This window comes from Salvelinus alpinus, chromosome 11, assembly GCF_045679555.1.
Source record: "Salvelinus alpinus chromosome 11, SLU_Salpinus.1, whole genome shotgun sequence".
NCBI lineage: Eukaryota > Metazoa > Chordata > Actinopteri > Salmoniformes > Salmonidae > Salvelinus > Salvelinus alpinus.
This window is the reverse complement of record NC_092096.1, coordinates 1414776-1440605: the sequence shown is the minus strand read 5'-3', so window position 1 is coordinate 1440605 and position 25830 is coordinate 1414776. Positions and strand designations below refer to the sequence as shown.

At 45.2% G+C, this 25830-nt stretch overlaps 1 protein-coding gene across 1 annotated transcript in view; it reads left to right on the top strand.

Annotated features, from left to right (window-relative positions):
- Nucleotides 1–953: 953 nt before the first annotated feature.
- phf21b (PHD finger protein 21B) overlaps nt 954–25830 on the top strand; it is a 49887-nt gene continuing 25010 nt past the window's right edge. Inside the window, exons 1-8 of the mRNA XM_071334286.1 lie at nt 954–995; nt 4598–5518; nt 6840–6983; nt 14319–14370; nt 15767–15843; nt 18012–18066; nt 21932–21954; nt 22986–23144. Coding sequence (XP_071190387.1) covers nt 954–995; nt 4598–5518; nt 6840–6983; nt 14319–14370; nt 15767–15843; nt 18012–18066; nt 21932–21954; nt 22986–23144 — 1473 coding nt within the window. The remainder of the gene's footprint in view (nt 996–4597; nt 5519–6839; nt 6984–14318; nt 14371–15766; nt 15844–18011; nt 18067–21931; nt 21955–22985; nt 23145–25830) is intronic.

Below are 25830 nucleotides of genomic sequence, written 5' to 3'. Positions count from 1 at the left end.
GTCGTTTATTAATACAGGCAGATTCATAACAGCTTGGGTCTGTGGTTTATTAATACAGGCAGATTCATAACAGCTTGGGTCTGTCGTTTATTAATACAGGTAGATTCATAACAGCTTGGGTCTGTCGTTTAGTAATACAGGCAGATTCATAACAGCAGGTGTCTGTAGTTTAGTAATAGAGGTAGATGATATCAGTCCAAGACAGGGACTTCCTGCTCCCCACTGGACACAGTTTAACCAGTTATCAACAAACGTGAATTCAACGTGAAATCAACTAAATAATGACCCATGTCATTGGATTTAGTTATTTTTTTAATGAAATGCCCTTAAATTGTTGACTTTGATTCATTTGGATGAAATGTTGAGGAAAAGATGATTCAACTAGTTTTACCCAGTGGGTCTCCCTACCCTCCCTCCCCTCCTTCTCACCTCTCCCCTTTCTCCTCCCTTCCTCTCCCCTCCCCCTTTCTCCCCTCTTCCTCCTCTCCCTTCCTCCTCCCTCCCATCTTCCTCCTCTCCCCTCTCCCTTCCTCCTCTCTTCTGAAAGTCTACATGAACTCAGACTCTACATAATGAATCAGTTTAGGAGGGAACCCCGTAGTGGGAAGAGACATGGTAAAATAAAAAATAAAAAAAGTGATTACAAAATGTCACAATACATTATTTACCATTAATTTCTATTGGGCACCAAATAATCTGAAACACAACCAAAATAAACAGCAAATGCATCCAACAAGTTTATAGAGTCACCAGCTTCATGTAGTCATTGTCTGCTATGAATATAGGACCAGAAACCTAACTTTTACCTGTTATATTACAATATGTTGTTGTAAAACTAACTTCTCTCTCCCCTCCCATCTCTCCTCTCTCACCCCCTCCCTCCCATCTCTCCCCCTCCCTATCTCCCCGCTCCTCCTCTCCCCCCCCCCTCCTCCTCCCCCCTCCCTATCTAGATGCTGGGAAACCTAACAGTAGTGCCCATCAAGGTTCCTCAGGTCAGCTCTCTACACCGGCTGTCTGGACAGGCCTCCACTGTTCTACCGCACGCACGCACGCACGCACGCACGCACGCACGCACGCACGCACGCACGCACGCACGCACGCACGCACGCACGCACGCACGCACGCACGCACGCACGCACGCACGCACGCACGCACGCACGCACGCACGCACGCACGCACGCACGCACGCACGCACGCACGCACGCACGCACGCACGCACGCACGCACGCACGCACGCACGCACGCACGCACGCACGCACGCACGCACGCACGCACGCACGCACGCACGCACGCACGCACGCACGCACGCACGCACGCACGCACGCACGCACGCACACACACACACACACACACACACACACACACACACACACACACACACACACACACACACACACACACACACACACACACACACACACACACACACACACACACACACACACACACACACACACACACACACACACACACACACACACACACACACACACAGACAATGGTCTGAACCAGTAACCCTCTGATTAATAGAGGGACATTGTGTCAGACTGCTGGGAGGCTGTATTGGGTCTGAACCAGTAACCCTCTGATATATAGAGGGACATTGTGTTAGACTGCTGGGAGGCTGTAATGGGTCTGAACCAGTAACCCTCTGATATATAGAGGGACATTGTGTCAGACTGCTGGGAAGCTGTATTGGGTCTGAACCAGTAACCCTCTGATATATAGGGACATTGTGTTAGACTGCTGGGAGGCTGTAATGGGTCTGAACCAGTAACCCTCTGATATATAGAGGGACATTGTGTCAGACTGCTGGGAGGCTGTATTGGGTCTGAACCAGTAACCCTCTGATATATAGAGGGACATTGTGTTAGACTGCTGGGAGGCTGTATTGGGTCTGAACCAGTAACCCTCTGATATATAGAGGGACATTGTGTTAGACTGCTGGGAGGCTGTATTGGGTCTGAACCAGTAACCCTCTGATATATAGAGGGACATTGTGTCAGACTGCTGGGAGGCTGTATTGGGTCTGAACCAGTAACCCTCTGATATATAGAGGGACATTGTGTTAGACTGCTGGGAGACTGTATTGGGTCTGAACCAGAAACCCTCTGATATATAGAGGAACATTGTGTCAGACTGCTGGGAGGCTGTATTGGGTCTGAACCAGTAACCCTCTGATATATAGAGGGACATTGTGTCAGACTGCTGGGAGGCTGTATTGGGTCTGAACCAGTAACCCTCTGATATATAGAGGGACATTGTGTCAGACTGCTGGGAAGCTGTATTGGGTCTGAACCAGTAACCCTCTGATATATAGAGGGACATTGTGTCAGACTGCTGGGAGGCTGTATTGGGTCTGAACCAGTAACCCTCTGATATATAGAGGGACATTGTGTTAGACTGCTGGGAGGCTGTATTGGGTCTGAACCAGTAACCCTCTGATATATAGAGGGACATTGTGTCAGACTGCTGGGAAGCTGTATTGGGTCTGAACCAGTAACCCTCTGATATATAGAGGGACATTGTGTCAGACTGCTGGGAGGCTGTATTGGGTCTGAACCAGTAACCCTCTGATATATAGAGGAACATTGTGTCAGACTGCTGGGAGGCTGTATTGGGTCTGAACCAGTAACCCTCTGATATATAGAGGAACATTGTGTCAGACTGCTGGGAGGCTGTATTGGGTCTGAACCAGTAACCCTCTGATATATAGAGGGACATTGTGTCAGACTGCTGGGAGGCTGTATTGGGTCTGAACAAGTAACCCTCTGATATATAGAGGGACATTGTGTCAGACTGCTGGGAGGCTGTATTGGGTCTGAACCAGTAACCCTCTGATATATAGAGGGACATTGTGTCAGACTGCTGGGAAGCTGTATTGGGTCTGAACCAGTAACCCTCTGATATATAGAGGGACATTGTGTCAGACTGCTGGGAGGCTGTATTGGGTCTGAACCAGTAACCCTCTGATATATAGAGGAACATTGTGTCAGACTGCTGGGAGGCTGTATTGGGTCTGAACCAGTAACCCTCTGATATATAGAGGGACATTGTGTTAGACTGCTGGGAGGCTGTATTGGGTCTGAACCAGTAACCCTCTGATATATAGAGGGAACATTGTGTTAGACTGCTGGGAGGCTGTATTGGGTCTGAACCAGTAACCCTCTGATATATAGAGGGACATTGTGTCAGACTGCTGGGAGGCTGTATTGGGTCTGAACCAGTAACCCTCTGATATATAGAGGGACATTGTGTCAGACTGCTGGGAGGCTGTATTGGGTCTGAACCAGTAACCCTCTGATATATAGAGGGACATTGTGTCAGACTGCTGGGAGGCTGTATTGGGTCTGAACCAGTAACCCTCTGATATATAGAGGGACATTGTGTTAGACTGCTGGGAGGCTGTATTGGGTCTGAACCAGTAACCCTCTGATATATAGAGGGACATTGTGTCAGACTGCTGGGAGGCTGTATTGGGTCTGAACCAGTAACCCTCTGATATATAGAGGAACATTGTGTCAGACTGCTGGGAGGCTGTATTGGGTCTGAACCAGTAACCCTCTGATATATAGAGGGACATTGTTTTAGACTGCTGGGAGGCTGTAATGGGTCTGAACCAGTAACCCTCTGATATATAGAGGGACATTGTGTTTATCAGACTGCTGGGAGGCTGTATTGGGTCTGAACCAGTAACCCTCTGATATATAGAGGGACATTGTGTCAGACTGCTGGGAGGCTGTATTGGGTCTGAACCAGTAACCCTCTGATATATAGAGGGACATTGTGTTAGACTGCTGTGAGGCTGTATTGGGTCTGAACCAGTAACCCTCTGATATATAGAGGGACATTGTGTTAGACTGCTGGGAGGCTGTAATGGGTCTGAACCAGTAACCCTCTGATATATAGAGGGACATTGTGTTAGACTGCTGGGAGGCTGTAATGGGTCTGAACCAGTAACCCTCTGATATATAGAGGGACATTGTGTTTATCAGACTGCTGGGAGGCTGTATTGGGTCTGAACCAGTAACCCTCTGATATATAGAGGGACATTGTGTCAGACTGCTGGGAGGCTGTATTGGGTCTGAACCAGTAACCCTCTGATATATAGAGGGACATTGTGTTAGACTGCTGGGAGGCTGTATTGGGTCTGAACCAGTAACCCTCTGCTGAAGTAACCAACAGGTGGCAGCACCATTAACCATTAACCAAAAACCAGCCTGAAACTCTTTCTAAAGACTGTTGACATCTAGTGGAAGCCCTGGGAACTGCAATCTGGGAGGACTTGGGCTTATAATTATAGTACTAGCCATTGAAAATAGTGGTAAGACACATTTTTTTGGGAGGGGGGTGGTTTGTCCTCGGGGTTTCGCCTGCCATATCAGTTCTGTTATACTCACAGACATAATTTTAACAGTTTTAGACACGTTAGAGTGTTTTCTCTCTAAATCTACCAATTATATGCAAATCCTAGCTTCTGGGCCTGAATAACAGGCAGTTTACTTTGGGCACGCTTTTCATCCGGACGTGAAAATGCTGCCCCCTATCCCAAAGAAGTTTTAACATGCTCCTTCTCTCCCTCCCTCCTCTGCAGGTTCAGCCAAAGAGTGTGATCCCAGCCAGCCTCCTCCTCAACCACAGCCCTGTGTCTCTCCCTAAGGAGCAGCCAGCCAGCCAGAAACAGTCATCCTGTCAGGCCCTCAGTCTCCTCAACCTCCAGAGAGCTACCGCTGTAGTCAGCCCTAAGAGCCACGCCCACAACTTTAACCACACCCACAGCTCTAGCCACACCCTCACCCAGAGCCACACCCTCACCCAGAGCCACACCCTCGGCCCGGCCCTGCCTACAGCCAACAGCACGTTCAGCCCAGAACGCCTCTCCATAGGCCAGGGAGACACAGCCACCAGCACAACCTCCTCACCCCCTCCCCAGCCCCAGACCCTGGCCTATCTCCAGCCCCAGACCCTGGCCTCTCCCCTGGCCCAGACCCTGGCGTCTCCCCTGGCTCAGACCCTGGCCTCTCTCCAGCCCCAGACCCTGGCCTCTCTCCAGCCCCAGACCCTGGCCTCTCCCCTGGCCCAGACCCAGTCTCTCTCCCCGGCCCAGACCCAGTCTCCCACCCCGGCCCAGACCCAGTCTCTCACCCCGGCCCAGACCCAGTCTCTCACCCCGGCCCAGACCCAGTCTCTCTCCCCGGCCCAGACCCAGTCTCTCTCCCCGGCCCAGACCCAGTCTCTCTCCCCGGCCCAGACCCAGTCTCTCTCCCCGGCCCAGACCCAGTCTCTCTCCCTGGCCCAGACCCAGTCTCTCTCCCTGGCCCTAGCCTGGCCTGGAGGCCTCTCCCCCATCTCCCCCACCTCTACCAGCCCAACAGCCACCTCAGTCTCAGTTGCCCCCGGTGGGACCTTCTCCATCATCTCTGCCTCGCCGCCCGCCGACACCGGGAACAACAGGGTGTGGACCATCAGTGAGGCAGTCAAGGTCCAGCCGCTGGTCTTCAGCACTGACAATAAGGTTAAAGACTGTCCTTGTCCTACACATTCTTCTGTCAGTCCTACCAGCCCTACTGACTGTCTCTGTCTGCATGGTCTCTACAATCACACACTTCACGCTGATCTAACTCTTCTGTCAGTCCTACCAGCCCTACTGACTGTCTCTGTCTGCATGGTCTCTACAATCACACACTTCATGCCGATCTAACTCTTCTGTCAGTCCTCCCAGCCCTACTGACTGTCTCTGTCTGCATGGTCTCTACAATCACACACTTCCTGCTGATCTAACTCTTCTGTTAGTCCTATCAGCCCTACTGACTGTCTCTGTCTGCATGGTCTCTACAATCACACACTTCCTGCTGATCTAACTCTTCTGTCAGTCCTCCCAGCCCTACTGACTGTCTCTGTCTGCATGGTCTCTACAATCACACACTTCCTGCTGATCTAACTCTTCTGTCAGGCCTCACATTACAGGCATCATTACAGGTATCATTACAGGTATCATTACAGGCATCATTACAGGCATCATTACAGGCATCATTACAGGTATCATCAGGCATCATTACAGGCATCATTACAGGCATCGTTACAGGCATCATTACAGGCATCGTTACAGGTATCATTACAGGCATCGTTACAGGTATCATCAGGCATCATTACAGGCATCATTACAGGCATCATTACAGGTATCATCAGGCATCATTACAGGCATCATTACAGGCATCGTTACAGGCATCATTACAGGCATCATTACAGGCATCATTACAGGTATCATCAGGCATCATTACAGGCATCATTACAGGCATCGTTACAGGCATCATTACAGGCATCATTACAGGTATCATCAGGCATCATTACAGGCATCATTACAGGCATCAATACAGGCATCATTACAGGCATCATTACAGGCATCATTACAGGCATCAATACAGGCATCATTACAGGCATCATTACAGGCATCATTACAGGTAGAATTGGGCTTTATCATTCCTAATTTAAATCAATCACAATTTAATTGTTTACCTTCCCTTCCCACTAAATAGTACTAATACTAACCCTAACCCTTCCCAATAAATAGTTATTAGAACCAACAGCCAATTAACTGACTAATGCTTAACGCTCTCCCTGCCTGCGTGTGTGTGTGTGTGTGTGTGTGTGTGTGTGTGTGTGTGTGTGTGTGTGTGTGTGTGTGTGTGTGTGTGTGTGTGTGTGTGTGTGTGTGTGTGTGTGTGTGTGTGTGTGTGTGTGTGTGTGTGTGTGTGTGTGTGTGTGTGTGTGTGTGTGTGTGTGTGTGTGTGTGTGTGTGTGTGCGTGCGCGTGTGTGTGTGTGTGTGTTTTCCCAGTTGAAAATAATCCAGCCAGCGGCTGCTCCCCCCAGCTCCTCCCAGGACTCCCCAGGAGGACCCCAGGGGGCCGACAACCCCTCCACCTCTCCCTCCTCTACACCAGCCAAGAAGAAGAAGAAGCAGAAGGACGAGGACCCAGAGGTAAAACCACTATCCTAAATGATTATACCTCAATGACAAGAACTCAAACCGTGTTGTATTAGAGGATAAAGAAAAGCTTGTCTTTTATATTACATTACATAAATTATTACATCAATAAGGATTAAAAAGCCAATAAACCATTATCATTTATCTAACCACACACTAACTATTAGGTTCTCTGATATGGTGCTACTGCTAACTATTATGTTCCCTGATATGGTGCTACTGCTAACTATTAGGTTCTCTGATATGGTGCTACTGCTAACTGTTAGGTTCTCTGATATGGTGCTACTGCTAACTATTAGATTCTCTGATATGGTGCTACTGCTAACTATTAGGTTCTCTGATATGGTGCTACTGCTAACTGTTAGGTTCTCTGATATGGTGCTACTGCTAACTGTTAGGTTCTCTGATATGGTGCTACTGCTAACTATTAGGTTCTCTGATATGGTGCTACTGCTAACTATTAGGTTCTCTGATATGGTGCTACTGCTAACTGTTAGGTTCTCTGATATGGTGCTAATGCTAACTATTAGGTTCTCTGATATGGTGCAACTGCTAACTGTTCGGTTCTCTGATATGGTGCTACTGCTAACTATTAGGTTCTCTGGTATGGTGCTACTGCTAACTGTTAGGTTCTCTGATATGGTGCTACTGCTAACTGTTAGGTTCTCTGATATGGTGCTACTGCTAACTGTTAGGTTCTCTGATATGGTGCTACTGCTAACTATTAGGTTCTCTGATATGGTGCTACTGCTAACTGTTAGGTTCTCTGATATGGTGCTACTGCTAACTATTAGATTCTCTGATAAGGTGCTACTGCTAACTATTAGGTTCCCTGATATGGTGCTACTGCTAACTATTAGGTTCTCTGATATGGTGCTACTGCTAACTGTTAGGTTCTCTGATATGGTGCTACTGCTAACTATTAGATTCTCTGATATGGTGCTACTGCTAACTGTTCGGTTCTCTGATATGGTGCTACTGCTAACTATTGGGTTCTCTGATATGGTGCTACTGCTAACTATTGGGTTCTCTGATATGGTGCTACTGCTAACTATTAGGTTCTCTGATATGGTGCTACTGCTAACTGTTCGGTTCCCTGATATGGTGCTACTGCTAACTATTAGATTCTCTGATATGGTGCTACTGCTAACTATTAGGTTCTCTGATATGGTGCTACTGCTAACTATTAGGTTCTCTGATATGGTGCTGCTGCTAACTATTAGGTTCTCTGATATGGTGCTACTGCTAACTATTATGTTCTCTGATATGGTGCTACTGCTAACTGTTAGGTTCTCTGATATGGTGCTACTGCTAACTATTAGGTTCTCTGATATGGTGCTACTGCTAACTATTAGGTTCTCTGATATGGTGCTAATGCTAACTATTAGGTTCTCTGATATGGTGCAACTGCTAACTATTAGGTTCTCTGATATGGTGCTACTGCTAACTATTAGGTTCTCTGATATGGTGCTAATGCTAACTATTAGGTTCTCTGATATGGTGCTACTGCTAACTATTAGGTTCCCTGATATGGTGCTACTGCTAACTATTAGGTTCTCTGATATGGTGCTAATGCTAACTATTAGGTTCTCTGATATGATGCTAATGCTAACTATTAGGTTCTCTGATATGGTGCTAATGCTAACTATTAGGTTCTCTGATATGGTGCTACTGCTAACTATTAGGTTCTCTGATATGGTGCTAATGCTAACTATTAGGTTCCCTGATATGATGCTAATGCTAACTATTAGGTTCTCTGATATGATGCTAATGCTAACTATTAGGTTCTCTGATATGGTGCTAATGCTAACGGTTAGGTTCTCTGATATGGTGCTACTGCTAACGGTTAGATTCTCTGATATGGTGCTAATGCTAACGGTTAGGTTCTCTGATATGGTGCTAATGCTAACGGTTAGGTTCTCTGATATGGTGCTACTGCTAACGGTTAGGTTCTCTGATATGGTGCTAATGCTAACGGTTAGGTTCTCTGATATGGTGCTAATGCTAACTATTAGATTCTCTGATATGATGCTAATGCTAACTATTAGCTGCTAACTCAGAGCTGGAGCAGATATCAATCTATCTGATCACTCTAACTCTGATTGGTTAATCCATCTAATTATCATAATAATCCCAGATAATCCCAGATAATCCTGACTCAGCCTTCCTTTCCCTGGAAATCCCTCTATCACTCCTCCCCCTCTCCCCCCACTATCCCTGGTCTCCCCTTCTCCCCCCTCTATCACTCCTCCCCCTCTCCCCCCTCTATCCCTGGTCCCCCTCTATCCCTCGTCCCCCTCTCCCCCCTCTATCACTCCTCCCCCTCTCCCCCCACTATCCCTGGTCCCCCTCTATCCCTCGTCCCCCTCGTCCACCTCTATCCCTGGTCCCCCTATATCCCTGGTCTCCCCCTCTCCCCCCTCTATCACTCCTCCCCCTCTCCCCCCACTATCCCTGGTCCCCCTCTATCCCTCGTCCCCCTCGTCCACCTCTATCCCTCGTCCCTCTATATCCCTGGTCTCCCCCTCTCCCCCCTCTATCACTCGTCCCCCTCGTCCCCCTATATCCCTGGTCCCCCACTATCCCTGGTCCCCCTCTATCCCTCGTCCCCCTATATCCCTGGTCCCCCTCGTCCACCTCTATCCCTGGTCCCCCTATATCCCTGGTCCCCCTCTATCCCTGGTCCCCCTATATCCCTGGTCCACCTCTATCCCTGGTCCCCCTATATCCCTGGTCTCCCCCTCATGATATACTGATTCAACAAGCAGTAACTAATGAGAGTGATTCACTATGGACTGACTGATTCAACAAGCAGTAACTAATGAGAGTGATTCACTATGGACTGACTGATTCAACAAGCAGTAACTAATGAGAGTGATTCACTATGGACTGACTGATTCAACAAGCAGTAACTAATGAGAGTGATTCACTATGGACTGACTGATTCAGCAAGCAGTAACTAATGAGAGTGATTCACTATGGACTGACTGATTCAACAAGCAGTAACTAATGAGAGTGATTCACTATGGACTGACTGATTCAACAAGCAGTAACTAATGAGAGTGATTCACTATGGACTGACTGATTCAGCAAGCAGTAACTAATGAGAGTGATTCACTATGGACTGACTGATTCAACAAGCAGTAACTAATGAGAGTGATTCACTATGGACTGACTGATTCAACAAGCAGTAACTAATGAGAGTGATTCACTATGGACTGACTGATTCAACAAGCAGTAACTAATGAGAGAGATTCACTATGGACTGACTGATTCAACAAGCAGTAACTAATGAGAGTGATTCACTATGGACTGACTGATTCAACAAGCAGTAACTAATGAGAGAGATTCACTATGGACTGACTGATTCAACAAGCAGTAACTAATGAGAGTGATTCACTATGGACTGACTGATTCAACAAGCAGTAACTAATGAGAGAGATTCACTATGGACTGACTGATTCAACAAGCAGTAACTAATGAGAGAGATTCACTATGGACTGACTGATTCAACAAGCAGTAACTAATGAGAGTGATTCACTATGGACTGACTGATTCAACAAGCAGTAACTAATGAGAGAGATTCACTATGGACTGACTGATTCAACAAGCAGTAACTAATGAGAGTGATTCACTATGGACTGACTGAATCAACAAGCAGTAACTAATGAGAGTGATTCACTATGGACTGACTGATTCAACAAGCAGTAACTAATGAGAATGATTCACTATGGACTGACTGAATCAACAAGCAGTAACTAATGAGAGTGATTCACTATGGACTGACTGATTCAACAAGCAGTAACTAATGAGAGTGATTCACTATGGACTGACTGAATCAACAAGCAGTAACTAATGAGAGTGATTCACTATGGACTGACTGATTCAACAAGCAGTAACTAATGAGAGTGATTCACTATGGACTGACTGATTCAACAAGCAGTAACTAATGAGAGAGATTCACTATGGACTGACTGATTCAACAAGCAGTAACTAATGAGAGTGATTCACTATGGACTGACTGATTCAACAAGCAGTAACTAATGAGAGTGATTCACTATGGACTGACTGATTCAACAAGCAGTAACTAATGAGAGAGATTCACTATGGACTGACTGATTCAACAAGCAGTAACTAATGAGAGTGATTCACTATGGACTGACTGATTCAACAAGCAGTAACTAATGAGAGTGATTCACTATGGACTGACTGATTCAACAAGCAGTAACTAATGAGAGTGATTCACTATGGACTGACTGAATCAACAAGCAGTAACTAATGAGAGTGATTCACTATGGACTGACTGATTCAACAAGCAGTAACTAATGAGAGTGATTCACTATGGACTGACTGATTCAACAAGCAGTAACTAATGAGAGTGATTCACTATGGACTGACTGATTCAGCAAGCAGTAACTAATGAGAGTGATTCACTATGGACTGACTGATTCAACAAGCAGTAACTAATGAGAGTGATTCACTATGGACTGACTGAATCAACAAGCAGTAACTAATGAGAGTGATTCACTATGGACTGACTGATTCAACAAGCAGTAACTAATGAGAGTGATTCACTATGGACTGACTGAATCAACAAGCAGTAACTAATGAGAGTGATTCACTATGGACTGACTGATTCAACAAGCAGTAACTAATGAGAGAGATTCACTATGGACTGACTGATTCAACAAGCAGTAACTAATGAGAGTGATTCACTATGGACTGACTGAATCAACAAGCAGTAACTAATGAGAGTGATTCACTATGGACTGACTGAATCAACAAGCAGTAACTAATGAGAGTGATTCACTATGGACTGACTGAATCAACAAGCAGTAACTAATGAGAGTGATTCACTATGGACTGACTGATTCAACAAGCAGTAACTAATGAGAGTGATTCACTATGGACTGACTGATTCAACAAGCAGTAACTAATGAGAGTGATTCACTATGGACTGACTGATTCAACAAGCAGTAACTAATGAGAGAGATTCACTATGGACTGACTGATTCAACAAGCAGTAACTAATGAGAGAGATTCACTATGGACTGACTGATTCAACAAGCAGTAACTAATGAGAGAGATTCACTATGGACTGACTGAATCAACAAGCAGTAACTAATGAGAGAGATTCACTATGGACTGACTGAATCAACAAGCAGTAACTAATGAGAGAGATTCACTATGGACTGACTGAATCAACAAGCAGTAACTAATGAGAGAGATTCACTATGGACTGACTGAATCAACAAGCAGTAACTAATGAGAGAGATTCACTATGGACTGACTGAATCAACAAGCAGTAACTAATGAGAGTGATTCACTATGGACTGACTGATTCAACAAGCAGTAACTAATGAGAGTGATTCACTATGGACTGACTGAATCAACAAGCAGTAACTAATGAGAGTGATTCACTATGGACTGACTGATTCAACAAGCAGTAACTAATGAGAGTGATTCACTATGGACTGACTGATTCAACAAGCAGTAACTAATGAGAGTGATTCACTATGGACTGACTGAATCAACAAGCAGTAACTAATGAGAGTGATTCACTATGGACTGACTGATTCAACAAGCAGTAACTAATGAGAGTGATTCACTATGGACTGACTGAATCAACAAGCAGTAACTAATGAGAGTGATTCACTATGGACTGACTGATTCAACAAGCAGTAACTAATGAGAGTGATTCACTATGGACTGACTGAATCAACAAGCAGTAACTAATGAGAGTGATTCACTATGGACTGACTGATTCAACAAGCAGTAACTAATGAGAGTGATTCACTATGGACTGACTGATTCAACAAGCAGTAACTAATGAGAGTGATTCACTATGGACTGACTGATTCAACAAGCAGTAACTAATGAGAGTGATTCACTATGGACTGACTGAATCAACAAGCAGTAACTAATGAGAGTGATTCACTATGGACTGACTGATTCAACAAGCAGTAACTAATGAGAGTGATTCACTATGGACTGACTGATTCAACAAGCAGTAACTAATGAGAGAGATTCACTATGGACTGACTGATTCAACAAGCAGTAACTAATGAGAGTGATTCACTATGGACTGACTGAATCAACAAGCAGTAACTAATGAGAGTGATTCACTATGGACTGACTGAATCAACAAGCAGTAACTAATGAGAGAGATTCACTATGGACTGACTGAATCAACAAGCAGTAACTAATGAGAGTGATTCACTATGGACTGACTGAATCAACAAGCAGTAACTAATGAGAGTGATTCACTATGGACTGACTGATTCAACAAGCAGTAACTAATGAGAGAGATTCACTATGGACTGACTGATTCAACAAGCAGTAACTAATGAGAGTGATTCACTATGGACTGACTGAATCAACAAGCAGTAACTAATGAGAGTGATTCACTATGGACTGACTGATTCAACAAGCAGTAACTAATGAGAGTGATTCACTATGGACTGACTGAATCAACAAGCAGTAACTAATGAGAGTGATTCACTATGGACTGACCGATGTGTTCAGGAGAGATGGGTCACGTGATATGAAACACAGGAGTCACTGGTGGAGACATCACAACGGTTCCATTACTCCAGGTGTTGCTGTTGCTAGGAAACCACACATACTAGCCCTTCTCTCACCCTGCCCACCTCTACCTGGAGTAATTGAGGGAGAAAACAAGCCTATAACACTGTAGTAGTAGAACATTCCAGAGATTGTAGAAGAGAGTGAGAGTGGCAGGGTGAAAGAGAGTGTTGGATAGGGAGGGAGGAAGGGAGGGAGGGAGAGACCCAGAGGGAGGGAGGGAGGGAGGGAGTGACCCAGGCAGGGAGGGAGGAAGGGAGAGACCCAGACAGGGAGGGAGGGACCCAGAAGGGAGGGAGGGAGGGAGGGAGGGAGTGACCCAGGCAGGGAGGGAGGACGGGAGAGAGCCAGACAGGGAGGGAGGGAGGGAGGGAAAACTCTTCATGAATAAGCCACCTGTATGGTATTCATATGGGTGTCACACTCTAACGTGTCCCCTCTCCACTTGTATGTTATTCATATGGGTGTCACACTGTAACATGTCCCCTCTCCACCTGTATGGTATTCATATGGGTGTCACACTGTAACATGTCCTCTCTCCACCTGTATGGTATTCATATGGGTGTCACACTGTAACATGTCCCCTCTCCACCTGTATGGTATTCATTTGGGTGTCACACTCTAACATGTCCCCTCTCCACCTGCATGGTATTCATATGGGTGTCACACTGTAACATGTCCCCTCTCCACCTGTATGTTATTCATATGGGTGTCACACCGTAACGTGTCCCCTCTTCTCTACAGAAAATGTCCTTCATGGTGGCTCTTGGCCTGGTCACTACAGAGACACTGGAAGGTGAGTTCTTCCTCTGACACTAATAGAATTCAACTCGTCAGAATGTAAAAAAGGCATTGGCACATCGTCGCCGTCTTGTTGCAGGTGGTACCAATGAGATACCTTGGAAGAACAGAGAAACCCACACACTGCTCTGGCGAGTACCACTGTTTTTACTAAAGCTTTACCTGTCGGCTTCTCGGCCTTCGTCAGCGCTTGAAAAAAATGATTTGAAAAAAATAAGACTCTGACGAAGGTCGACAGGTGAGCTTTAATTAAAAACAGGGATACTAGCCAGAGCAGTGTGTGGGTCTCTCTGTTCTTCCAAGGTATCTCATCATACCAACCGTTTTATGTCTGTGTTAAAACGTGTTCATCCTCACATCAGCGGCAGATACACATTTTACCTGGTCGGTCGGTCGGTCGGTCGGACGGACGGACAGACCGTCTGTCTGTCTGTCTGTCTGTCCCATCTTCCTGTACTGGCTGTCTACCTGTCTGTCTGTCCCATCTACCTGTACTGTCTGTCTGGCTGGCTGTCTACATGTCTGTCTGTCCCATCTACCTGGTCTGTCTGTCTGTCTGTCTTTTCTGGCTGTACCGGTTGTGTCTACCTGTCTGTGTATCTGTCCCATCTACCTGTCTTGTCTGTCCCATCTAGTTGTACCCGGCTGTATCTACCTGTCTTGTCTGTCCCATCTAGTTGTACCCGGCTGTATCTACCTGTCTTGTCTGTCCCATCTAGTTGTACCGGCTGTGTCTACCTGTCTGTCTGTCCCATCTAGCTGTACCGGCTGTGTCTACCTGTCTGTCTGTCCCATCTAGCTGTACCGGCTGTGTCTACCTGTCTGTCTGTCCCATGTAGCTTTATCGGCTGTGCCTACCTGTCTGTCTGTCCCATCTAGCTGTACCGGCTGTGTCTACCTGTCTGTCCCATCTACCTGTACCGGCTGTGTCTACCTGTCTGTCTGTCCCATCTACCTGTACCGGCTGTGTCTACCTGTCTGTCCCATCTACCTGTACCGGCTGTGTCTACCTGTCTGTCCCATCTACCTGTACCGGCTGTGTCTACCTGTCTGTCTGTCCCATCTACCTGTACCGGCTGTGTCTACCTGTCTGTCCCATCTACCTGTACCGGCTGTGTGTACCTGTCTGTCTGTCCCATCTACCTGTACCGGCTGTGTCTACCTGTCTGTCTGTCCCATCTACCTGTACCGGCTGTGTCTACCTGTCTGTCTGTCCCATCTACCTGTACCGGCTGTGTCTACCTGTCTGTCTGATCTACCTGTACCGGCTGTGTGTACCTGTCTGTCCCATCTACCTGTACCGTCTGTCTACCTGTCTGTCCCATCTACCTGTACCGGCTGTGTGTATCTAATCCTCTGTAACATAAGCCTTTGTTCCTCTACCGTGACAGAGATCCAGATCAAGAGACAGGAGAGGAAGAGACGAAGCACGGCCAACCCAGCCTACAGCGGCCTGGTCCAACCAGAGGTAACACACAATGGACCCTTTTTGTCTGGTTCAAACAGCTGCAACAGCTGATATTATCTGAAAGTAGGTCAGAACTGTACAGGAGAGATATGTGTGTTTGAAATGCGTTCAGAGATGTTTAGGAGATACAGTATGTTACATTTAATGTTAATTTATGATGTAGAGTAGTACTAGTCGGTGTGATTTAGAGTTTAGGTAAGGGTCGATGTCCGCGCTGAAATCTTAATTAGCAGAATTACTCTGATGGCCTTAGTCTCTGATGGCCTCAGTCTCCGATGGCCTCAGTCTCCGATGGCCTCAGTCTCCGATGGCCTCAGTCTCCGATGGCCTCAGTCTCCGATGGCCTCAGTCTCCGATGGCCTCAGTCTCCGATGGCCTCAGTCTCCGATGGCCTCAGTCTCCGATGGCCTCAGTCTCCGATGGCCTCAGTCTCCGATGGCCTTAGTCTCTGGTGGCCTTAGTCCCTGATGGCCTTAGTCCCTGATGGCCTTAGTCTCTGGTGGCCTTAGTCCCTGATGGCCTTAGTCTCTGATGGCCTTAGTCTCTGATGGCCTTAGTCTCTGATGAGTTCAGTCTCTGATGGGTTCAGTCTCTGATGGGTTCAGTCTCTGATGGCCTTAGTCTCCGATGGCCTTAGTCTCCGATGGCCTTAGTCTCCGATGGCCTTAGTCTCCGATGGCCTTAGTCTCTGGTGGCCTTAGTCTCTGGTGGCCTTAGTCTCTGGTGGCCTTAGTCTCTGATGGCCTTAGTCTCTGATGGGTTCAGTCTCTGATGGCCTTAGTCTCCGATGGCCTTAGTCTCCGATGGCCTTAGTCTCCGATGGCCTTAGTCTCCGATGGCCTCAGTCTCCGATGGCCTCAGTCTCCGATGGCCTCAGTCTCCGATGGCCTCAGTCTCCGATGGCCTCAGTCTCTGATGGCCTCAGTCTCTGATGGCCTCAGTCTCTGATGGCCTCAGTCTCTGATGGCCTTAGTCTCTGATGGCCTTAGTCTCTGATGGCCTTAGTCTCTGATGGCCTCAGTCTCTGGTGGCCTCAGTCTCTGGTGGCCTCAGTCTCTGGTGGCCTTAGTCTCTGATGGCCTCAGTCTCTGGTGGCCTTAGTCTCTGATGGCCTTAGTCTCTGATGGCCTCAGTCTCTGGTGGCCTTAGTCTCTGATGGCCTCAGTCTCTGGTGGCCTTAGTCTCTGATGGCCTGATGGCCTTAGTCTCTGATGGCCTTAGTCTCTGATGGCCTCAGTCTCTGATGGCCTCAGTCTCTGGTGGCCTTAGTCTCTGATGGCCTTAGTCTCCGGTGGCCTCAGTCTCCGGTGGCCTCAGTCTCCGGTGGCCTCAGTCTCTGGTGGCCTCAGTCTCTGATGGCCTTAGTCTCTGGTGGCCTTAGTCTCCGATGGCCTTAGTCTCCGATGGCCTTAGTCTCTGGTGGCCTCAGTCTCTGATGGCCTCAGTCTCTGATGGCCTTAGTCTCTGGTGGGTTCAGTTTAGACAGGCCTTAGTCTCCGATGGCCTTAGTCTCCGATGGCCTCAGTCTCTGATGGCCTTAGTCTCCGATGGCCTTAGTCTCTGATGGCCTTAGTCTCCGGTGGCCTTAGTCTCCGGTGGCCTTAGTCTCCGGTGGCCTTAGTCTCCGGTGGCCTTAGTCTCCGGTGGCCTTAGTCTCCGGTGGCCTTAGTCTCCGGTGGCCTCAGTCTCCGATGGCCTCAGTCTCCGATGGCCTCAGTCTCCGATGGCCTTAGTCTCTGATGGCCTCAGTCTCCGATGGCCTTAGTCTCCGATGGCCTCAGTCTCTGATGGCCTTAGTCTCTGATGGGTTCAGTTTAGACAGGCCTTAGTCTCCGATGGCCTTAGTCTCTGATGGGTTCAGTTTAGACAGGCCTTAGTCTCTGATGGTTCTGTGATGTTTAGCTGCACTTTGTTTCATGTCTGTTGGAGCTGGTGCCTTGTCCTTTCCACATAACGTAACTGAACATCATGTCGGACTCTTCCCAAAACGTGTGCTACAATCGTTCTACTAAAGGGCTTTCCGTGTAACGTGGAGGAATTCAGTGAATGGTGTTGAGAGTCGATTAGCAGAGCCTAAAAAAACGTGTCTTCTCATAATTCCTGTTGTGTGTTTGAGGTGAAGGAAGTAAACATTTTCTCTGTCTCTCTCCTCACTTTCTACCTTCCAGCGTAAACGCCTTGCATCAAATTACCTGAACAACCCACTCTTCCTGTCAGTGAGAGGTAAAACACATTTATACTTCCCCCATCAACACAACTAGACAGGACTGGTAAAACACATGTATACTTCCCCATCAACACAACTAGACAGGACTGGTAAAACACATTTATACTGACCCCATCAACACATCTAGACAGGATTGGTAAAACACATTTATACTGACCCCATCAACACAACTAGACAGGACTGGTAAAACACATGTATACTTCCCCCATCAACACAACTAGACAGGACTGGTAAAACACATTTATACTTCCCCATCAACACAACTAGACAGGACTGGTAAAACACATTTATACTTCCCCATCAACACAACTAGACAGGACTGGTAAAACACATTTATACTGACCCCATCAACACAACTAGACAGGACTGGTAAAACACATGTATACTTCCCCCATCAACACAACTAGACAGGACTGGTAAAACACATTTATACTTCCCCATCAACACAACTAGACAGGACCGGTAAAACACGTGTATACTGACCCATCAACACAACTAGACAGGACTGGTAAAACACATTTATACTGACCAATCAACACAACTAGACAGGACTGGTAAAATACATTTATACTGACCAATCAACACAACTAGACAGGACTGGTAAAACACATTTATACCGCCCCATCAACACAACTAGACAGGACTGGTAAAACACATTTATACTTCCCCATCAACACATCTAGACAGGACTGGTAAAACACATTTATACTGACCCCATCAACACAACTAGACAGGACTGGTAAAACACATTTATACCCCCCCATCAACACAACTAGACAGGACTGGTAAAACACATGTATACTTCCCCATCAACACATCTAGACAGGACTGGTAAAACACATTTATACTTCCCCATCAACACAACTAGACAGGACTGGTAAAACACATGTATACTGACCCCATCAACACAACTAGACAGGACTGGTAAAACACATTTATACTTCCCCCATCAACACAACTAGACAGGACTGGTAAAACACATTTATACTGACCCCATCAACACAACTAGACAGGACTGGTAAAACACATTTATACTGACCCCATCAACACATCTAGACAGGACTGGTAAAACACATTTATACTTCCCCATCAACACAACTAGACAGGACTGGTAAAACACATTTATACTTCCCCATCAACACATCTAGACAGGACTGGTAAAACACATGTATACTGACCCCATCAACACAACTAGACAGGACTGGTAAAACACATGTATACTGACCCCATCAACACAACTAGACAGGACTGGTAAAACACATTTATACTTCCCCATCAACACAACTAGACAGGACTGGTAAAACACATTTATACTTCCCCATCAACACAACTAGACAGGACTGGTAAAACACATTTAGACTGACCCCATCAACACAACTAGACAGGACGGGTAAAACACATTTATACTGACCCCATCAACACAACTAGACGGGACTGGTAAAACACATTTATACTGACCAATCAACACAACTAGACAGGACTGGTAAAACACATTTATACTTCCCCATCAACACAACTAGACAGGACTAGACAGGACTAGACACAACTAGACAGGACTGGTAAAACACATTTATACTGACCCCATCAACACAACTAGACAGGACGGGTAAAACACATTTATACTGACCCCATCAACACATCTAGACAGGACTGGTAAAACACATTTATACTGACCCCATCAACACATCTAGACAGGACTGGTAAAACACATTTATACTGACCCCATCAACACATCTAGACAGGACTGGTAAAACACATTTATACTGACCCCATCAACACATCTAGACAGGACTGGTAAAACACATTTATACCTCCCCATCAACACAACTAGACAGGACTGGTAAAACACATTTATACTTCCCCCATCAACACAACTAGACAGGACTGGTAAAACACATTTATACTGGCCCCATCAACACAACTAGACAGGACTGGTAAAACACATTTATACTGACCCATCAACACAACTAGACAGGACTGGTAAAACACATTTATACTGACCCCATCAACACAACTAGACAGGACTGGTAAAACACATTTATACTGACCCCATCAACACAACTAGACAGGACTGGTAAAACACATTTATACTGACCCCATCAACACAACTAGACAGGACTGGTAAAACACATTTATACTGACCCCATCAACACAACTAGACAGGACTGGTAAAACACATTTGTACTTCCCCATCAATAAATTGCACATCTATACACATTATAGCTGGACTTTGTGGTTGACAAGAAAGAGATCCAGGCCACAGAGCATGGACTGTAATTACACTGTATTCTACTAGACTAGAGCATGGACTGTAATTACACTGTATTCTACTAGACTAGAGCATGGACTGTAATTACACTGTATTCTACTAGACTAGAGCATGGACTGTAATCACACTGTATCCTACTAGACTAGAGCATGGACTGTAATTATACTGTATCCTACTAGACTAGAGCATGGACTGTAATTATACTGTATCCTACTAGACTAGAGCATGGACTGTAATTATACTGTATCCTACTAGACTAGAGCATGGACTGTAATCACACTGTATCCTACTAGACTAGAGCATGGACTGTAATTATACTGTATCCTACTAGACTAGAGCATGGACTGTAATTATACTGTATCCTACTAGACTAGAGCATGGACTGTAATTATACTGTATCCTACTAGACTAGAGCATGGACTGTAATTATACTGTATCCTACTAGACTAGAGCATGGACTGTAATTATACTGTATCCTACTAGACTAGAGCATGGACTGTAATTATACTGTATCCTACTAGACTAGAGCATGGACTGTAATTATACTGTATCCTACTAGACTAGAGCATGGACTGTAATTATACTGTATCCTACTAGACTAGAGCATGGACTGTAATTATACTGTATCCTACTAGACTAGAGCATGGACTGTAATTATACTGTATTCTACTAGACTAGAGCATGGACTGTAATTATACTGTATCCTACTAGACTAGAGCATGGCCTGTAATTATACTGTATCCTACTAGACTAGAGCATGGACTGTAATTATACTGTATCCTACTAGACTAGAGCATGGACTGTAATTATACTGTATCCTACTAGACTAGAGCATGGACTGTAATTATACTGTATCCTACTAGACTAGAGCATGGACTGTAATTATACTGTATCCTACTAGACTAGAGCATGGACTGTAATTATACTGTATCCTACTAGACTAGAGCATGGACTGTAATTATACTGTATCCTACTAGACTAGAGCATGGACTGTAATTATACTGTATCCTACTAGACTAGAGCATGGACTGTAATTACACTGTATCCTACTAGACTAGAGCATGTCTGTGTTGATCTGAGCTGTGTTCCCCAGAACAGAGATGTTGCAGGTCTGTTGCTTAATGTTTCCCGGTCTAAAACCCTGCTGCTGCACCCCTCACCTCTCTGGCCCAAACTGCTGCACCCCTCCCCTCTCTGGCCCAAACTGCTGCACCCCTCCCCTCTCTGGCCCAAACTGCTGCTAACCCCTCCCCTCTCTGGCCCAAACTGCTGCACCCCTCCCCTCTCTGGCCCAAACTGCTGCTAACCCCTCCCCTCTCTGGCCCAAACTGCTGCACCCCTCCCCTCTCTGGCCCAAACTGCTGCTAACCCCTCTCCTCTCTGGCCCAAACTGCTGCTAACCCCTCCCCTCTCTGGCCCAAACTGCTGCACCCCTCCCCTCTCTGGCCCAAACTGCCGCTAACCCCTCCCCTCTCTGGCCCAAACTGCCGCTAACCCCTCCCCTCTCTGGCCCAAACTGCCGCTAACCCCCCATGTCTTCACCTGTTGTCAGCTACTAACCTGTTATCTGCTTCCTGTGTTACGCACGCTAGCCACTGGGGACTACAGATGGAAGGTACGTACCGTAGCAAGAGATGAGGGACGATGTAATCAGAGAGATGAGGGACGATGTAATAAGAGAGATGAGGGACGATGTAATCAGAGAGATGAGGGACGATGTAATCAGAGAGATGAGGGACGATGTAATCAGAGAGATGAGGGTCGATGTGAGGAACAGTTTTTAGACGATGTAATCAGAGAGATGAGGGTCGATGTAATCAGAGAGATGAGGGTCGATGTGAGGAACAGTTTTTAGACGATGTAATCAGAGAGATGAGGGACGATGTAATCAGAGAGATGAGGGACGATGTAATCAGAGAGATGAGGGTCGATGTGAGGAACAGTTTTTAGACGATGTAATAAGAGAGATGAGGGACGATGTAATCAGAGAGATGAGGGTCGATGTAATAAGAGAGATGAGGGACGATGTAATCAGAGAGATGAGGGACGATGTAATCAGAGAGATGAGGGACGATGTAATCAGAGAGATGAGGGACGATGTAATCAGAGAGATGAGGGACGATGTAATCAGAGAGATGAGGGACGATGTAATCAGAGAGATGAGGGACGATGTAATCAGAGAGATGAGGGACGATGTAATCAGAGAGATGAGGGACGATGTCATCAGAGAGATGAGGAACGATGTAATCAGAGTGATGAGGGACGATGTAATCAGAGAGATGAGGGACGATGTGATCAGAGAGATGAGGGACGATGTAATCAGAGAGATGAGGGACGATGTAATCAGAGAGATGAGGGTCGATGTGAGGAACAGTTTTTAGACGATGTAATCAGAGAGATGAGGGTCGATGTGAGGAACAGTTTTTAGACGATGTAATCAGAGCGATATTCAGTGTGTCACTGGATCAATCAATCAATCGTTCAATACTTTACAGTGGACCTACAGTCAAAAGCCCCCCCCCCCCTAAAAAAGTGGATGTTATTTAGACTTGACCTCACTGTGGTATTTGAACGGCAGGCTGGAAGAGAAGCACTGACAGCCCGTACGTCCTGAGGTACTGAACCGTCTGTGTGTCTGTCCGACAGGAAGAGCTGGAGCACGACGACCACTGCTCTGTGTGTAAGGAGGACGGAGAGCTGCAGCTATGCCACAACTGCCCCAGAGCCTACCACCCTGACTGCCTGCACCCTCCTCTCAGAACACCGCCCCGGGGGGTCTGGGTCTGCACCAAGTGTCAGAAGAAGGTGGGACGATAGAGGGGGGTAATACATCTGGTTGGGGTAGAATGGATACTTTGTAATGCTACATATTTAGACAAAAACAACACTACTGAATGGCATCTGACTATAACAACACTACTGAATGGCATCTATTGACTATAACAACACTACTGAATGACATCTGACTATAACAACACTACTGAATGGCATCTATTGACTATAACAACACTACTGAATGACATCTGACTATAACAACACTACTGAATGACATCTACTGACTATAACAACACTACTGAATGACATCTGACTATAACAACACTACTGAATGACATCTACTGACTATAACAACACTACTGAATGACATCTATTGACTATAACAACACTACTGAATGACATCTGACTATAACAACACTACTGAATGGCATCTGACTATAACAACACTACTGAATGGCATCTACTGACTATAACAACACTACTGAATGACATCTGACTATAACAACACTACTGAATGACATCTGACTATAACAACACTACTGAATGACATCTACTGACTATAACAACACTACTGAATGACATCTGACTATAACAACACTACTGAATGACATCTGACTATAACAACACTACTGAATGACATCTACTGACTATAACAACACTACTGAATGACATCTGACTATAACAACACTACTGAATGACATCTGCTGACTATAACAACACTACTGAATGACATCTACTGACTATAACAACACTACTGAATGACATCTGACTATAACAACACTACTGAATGACATCTGACTATAACAACACTACTGAATGACATCTGACTATAACAACACTACTGAATGGCATCTGACTATAACAACACTACTGAATGACATCTGACTATAACAACACTACTGAATGACATCTGACTATAACAACACTACTGAATGGCATCTGACTATAACAACACTACTGAATGACATCTGACTATAACAACACTACTGAATGACATCTGACTATAACAACACTACTGAATGACATCTACTGACTATAACAACACTACTGAATGACATCATCTGACTATAACAACACTACTGAATGACATCTACTGACTATAACAACACTACTGAATGACATCTGACTATAACAACACTACTGAATGACATCTGCTGACTATAACAACACTACTGAATGACATCTGACTATAACAACACTACTGAATGACATCTGACTATAACAACACTACTGAATGACATCTGCTGACTATAACAACACTACTGAATGACATCTGACTATAACAACACTACTGAATGACATCTACTGACTATAACAACACTACTGAATGACATCTGACTATAACAACACTACTGAATGACATCTGACTATAACAACACTACTGAATGACATCTACTGACTATAACAACACTACTGAATGACATCTACTGACTATAACAACACTACTGAATGACATCTGACTATAACAACACTACTGAATGACATCTACTGACTATAACAACACTACTGAATGACATCTGACTATAACAACACTACTGAATGACATCTACTGACTATAACAACACTACTGAATGACATCTGACTATAACAACACTACTGAATGACATCTGACTATAACAACACTACTGAATGACATCTGCTGACTATAACAACACTACTGAATGACATCTGACTATAACAACACTACTGAATGACATCTGACTATAACAACACTACTGAATGACATCTGACTATAACAACACTACTGAATGACATCTACTGACTATAACAACACTACTGAATGACATCTGACTATAACAACACTACTGAATGACATCTACTGACTATAACAACACTACTGAATGACATCTGACTATAACAACACTACTGAATGACATCTACTGACTATAACAACACTACTGAATGACATCTACTGACTATAACAACACTACTGAATGACATCTGACTATAACAACACTACTGAATGACATCTGACTATAACAACACTACTGAATGACATCTACTGACTATAACAACACTACTGAATGACATCTGACTATAACAACACTACTGAATGACATCTGACTATAACAACACTACTGAATGACATCTACTGACTATAACAACACTACTGAATGGCATCTGACTATAACAACACTACTGAATGACATCTGACTATAACAACACTACTGAATGACATCTGACTATAACAACACTACTGAATGACATCTACTGACTATAACAACACTACTGAATGACATCTACTGACTATAACAACACTACTGAATGACATCTGACTATAACAACACTACTGAATGACATCTACTGACTATAACAACACTACTGAATGACATCTGACTATAACAACACTACTGAATGACATCTACTGACTATAACAACACTACTGAATGACATCTGACTATAACAACACTACTGAATGACATCTGACTATAACAACACTACTGAATGACATCTACTGACTATAACAACACTACTGAATGACATCTACTGACTATAACAACACTACTGAATGACATCTACTGACTATAACAACACTACTGAATGACATCTGACTATAACAACACTACTGAATGACATCTACTGACTATAACAACACTACTGAATGACATCTGACTATAACAACACTACTGAATGACATCTGCTGACTATAACAACACTACTGAATGACATCTACTGACTATAACAACACTACTGAATGACATCTGACTATAACAAC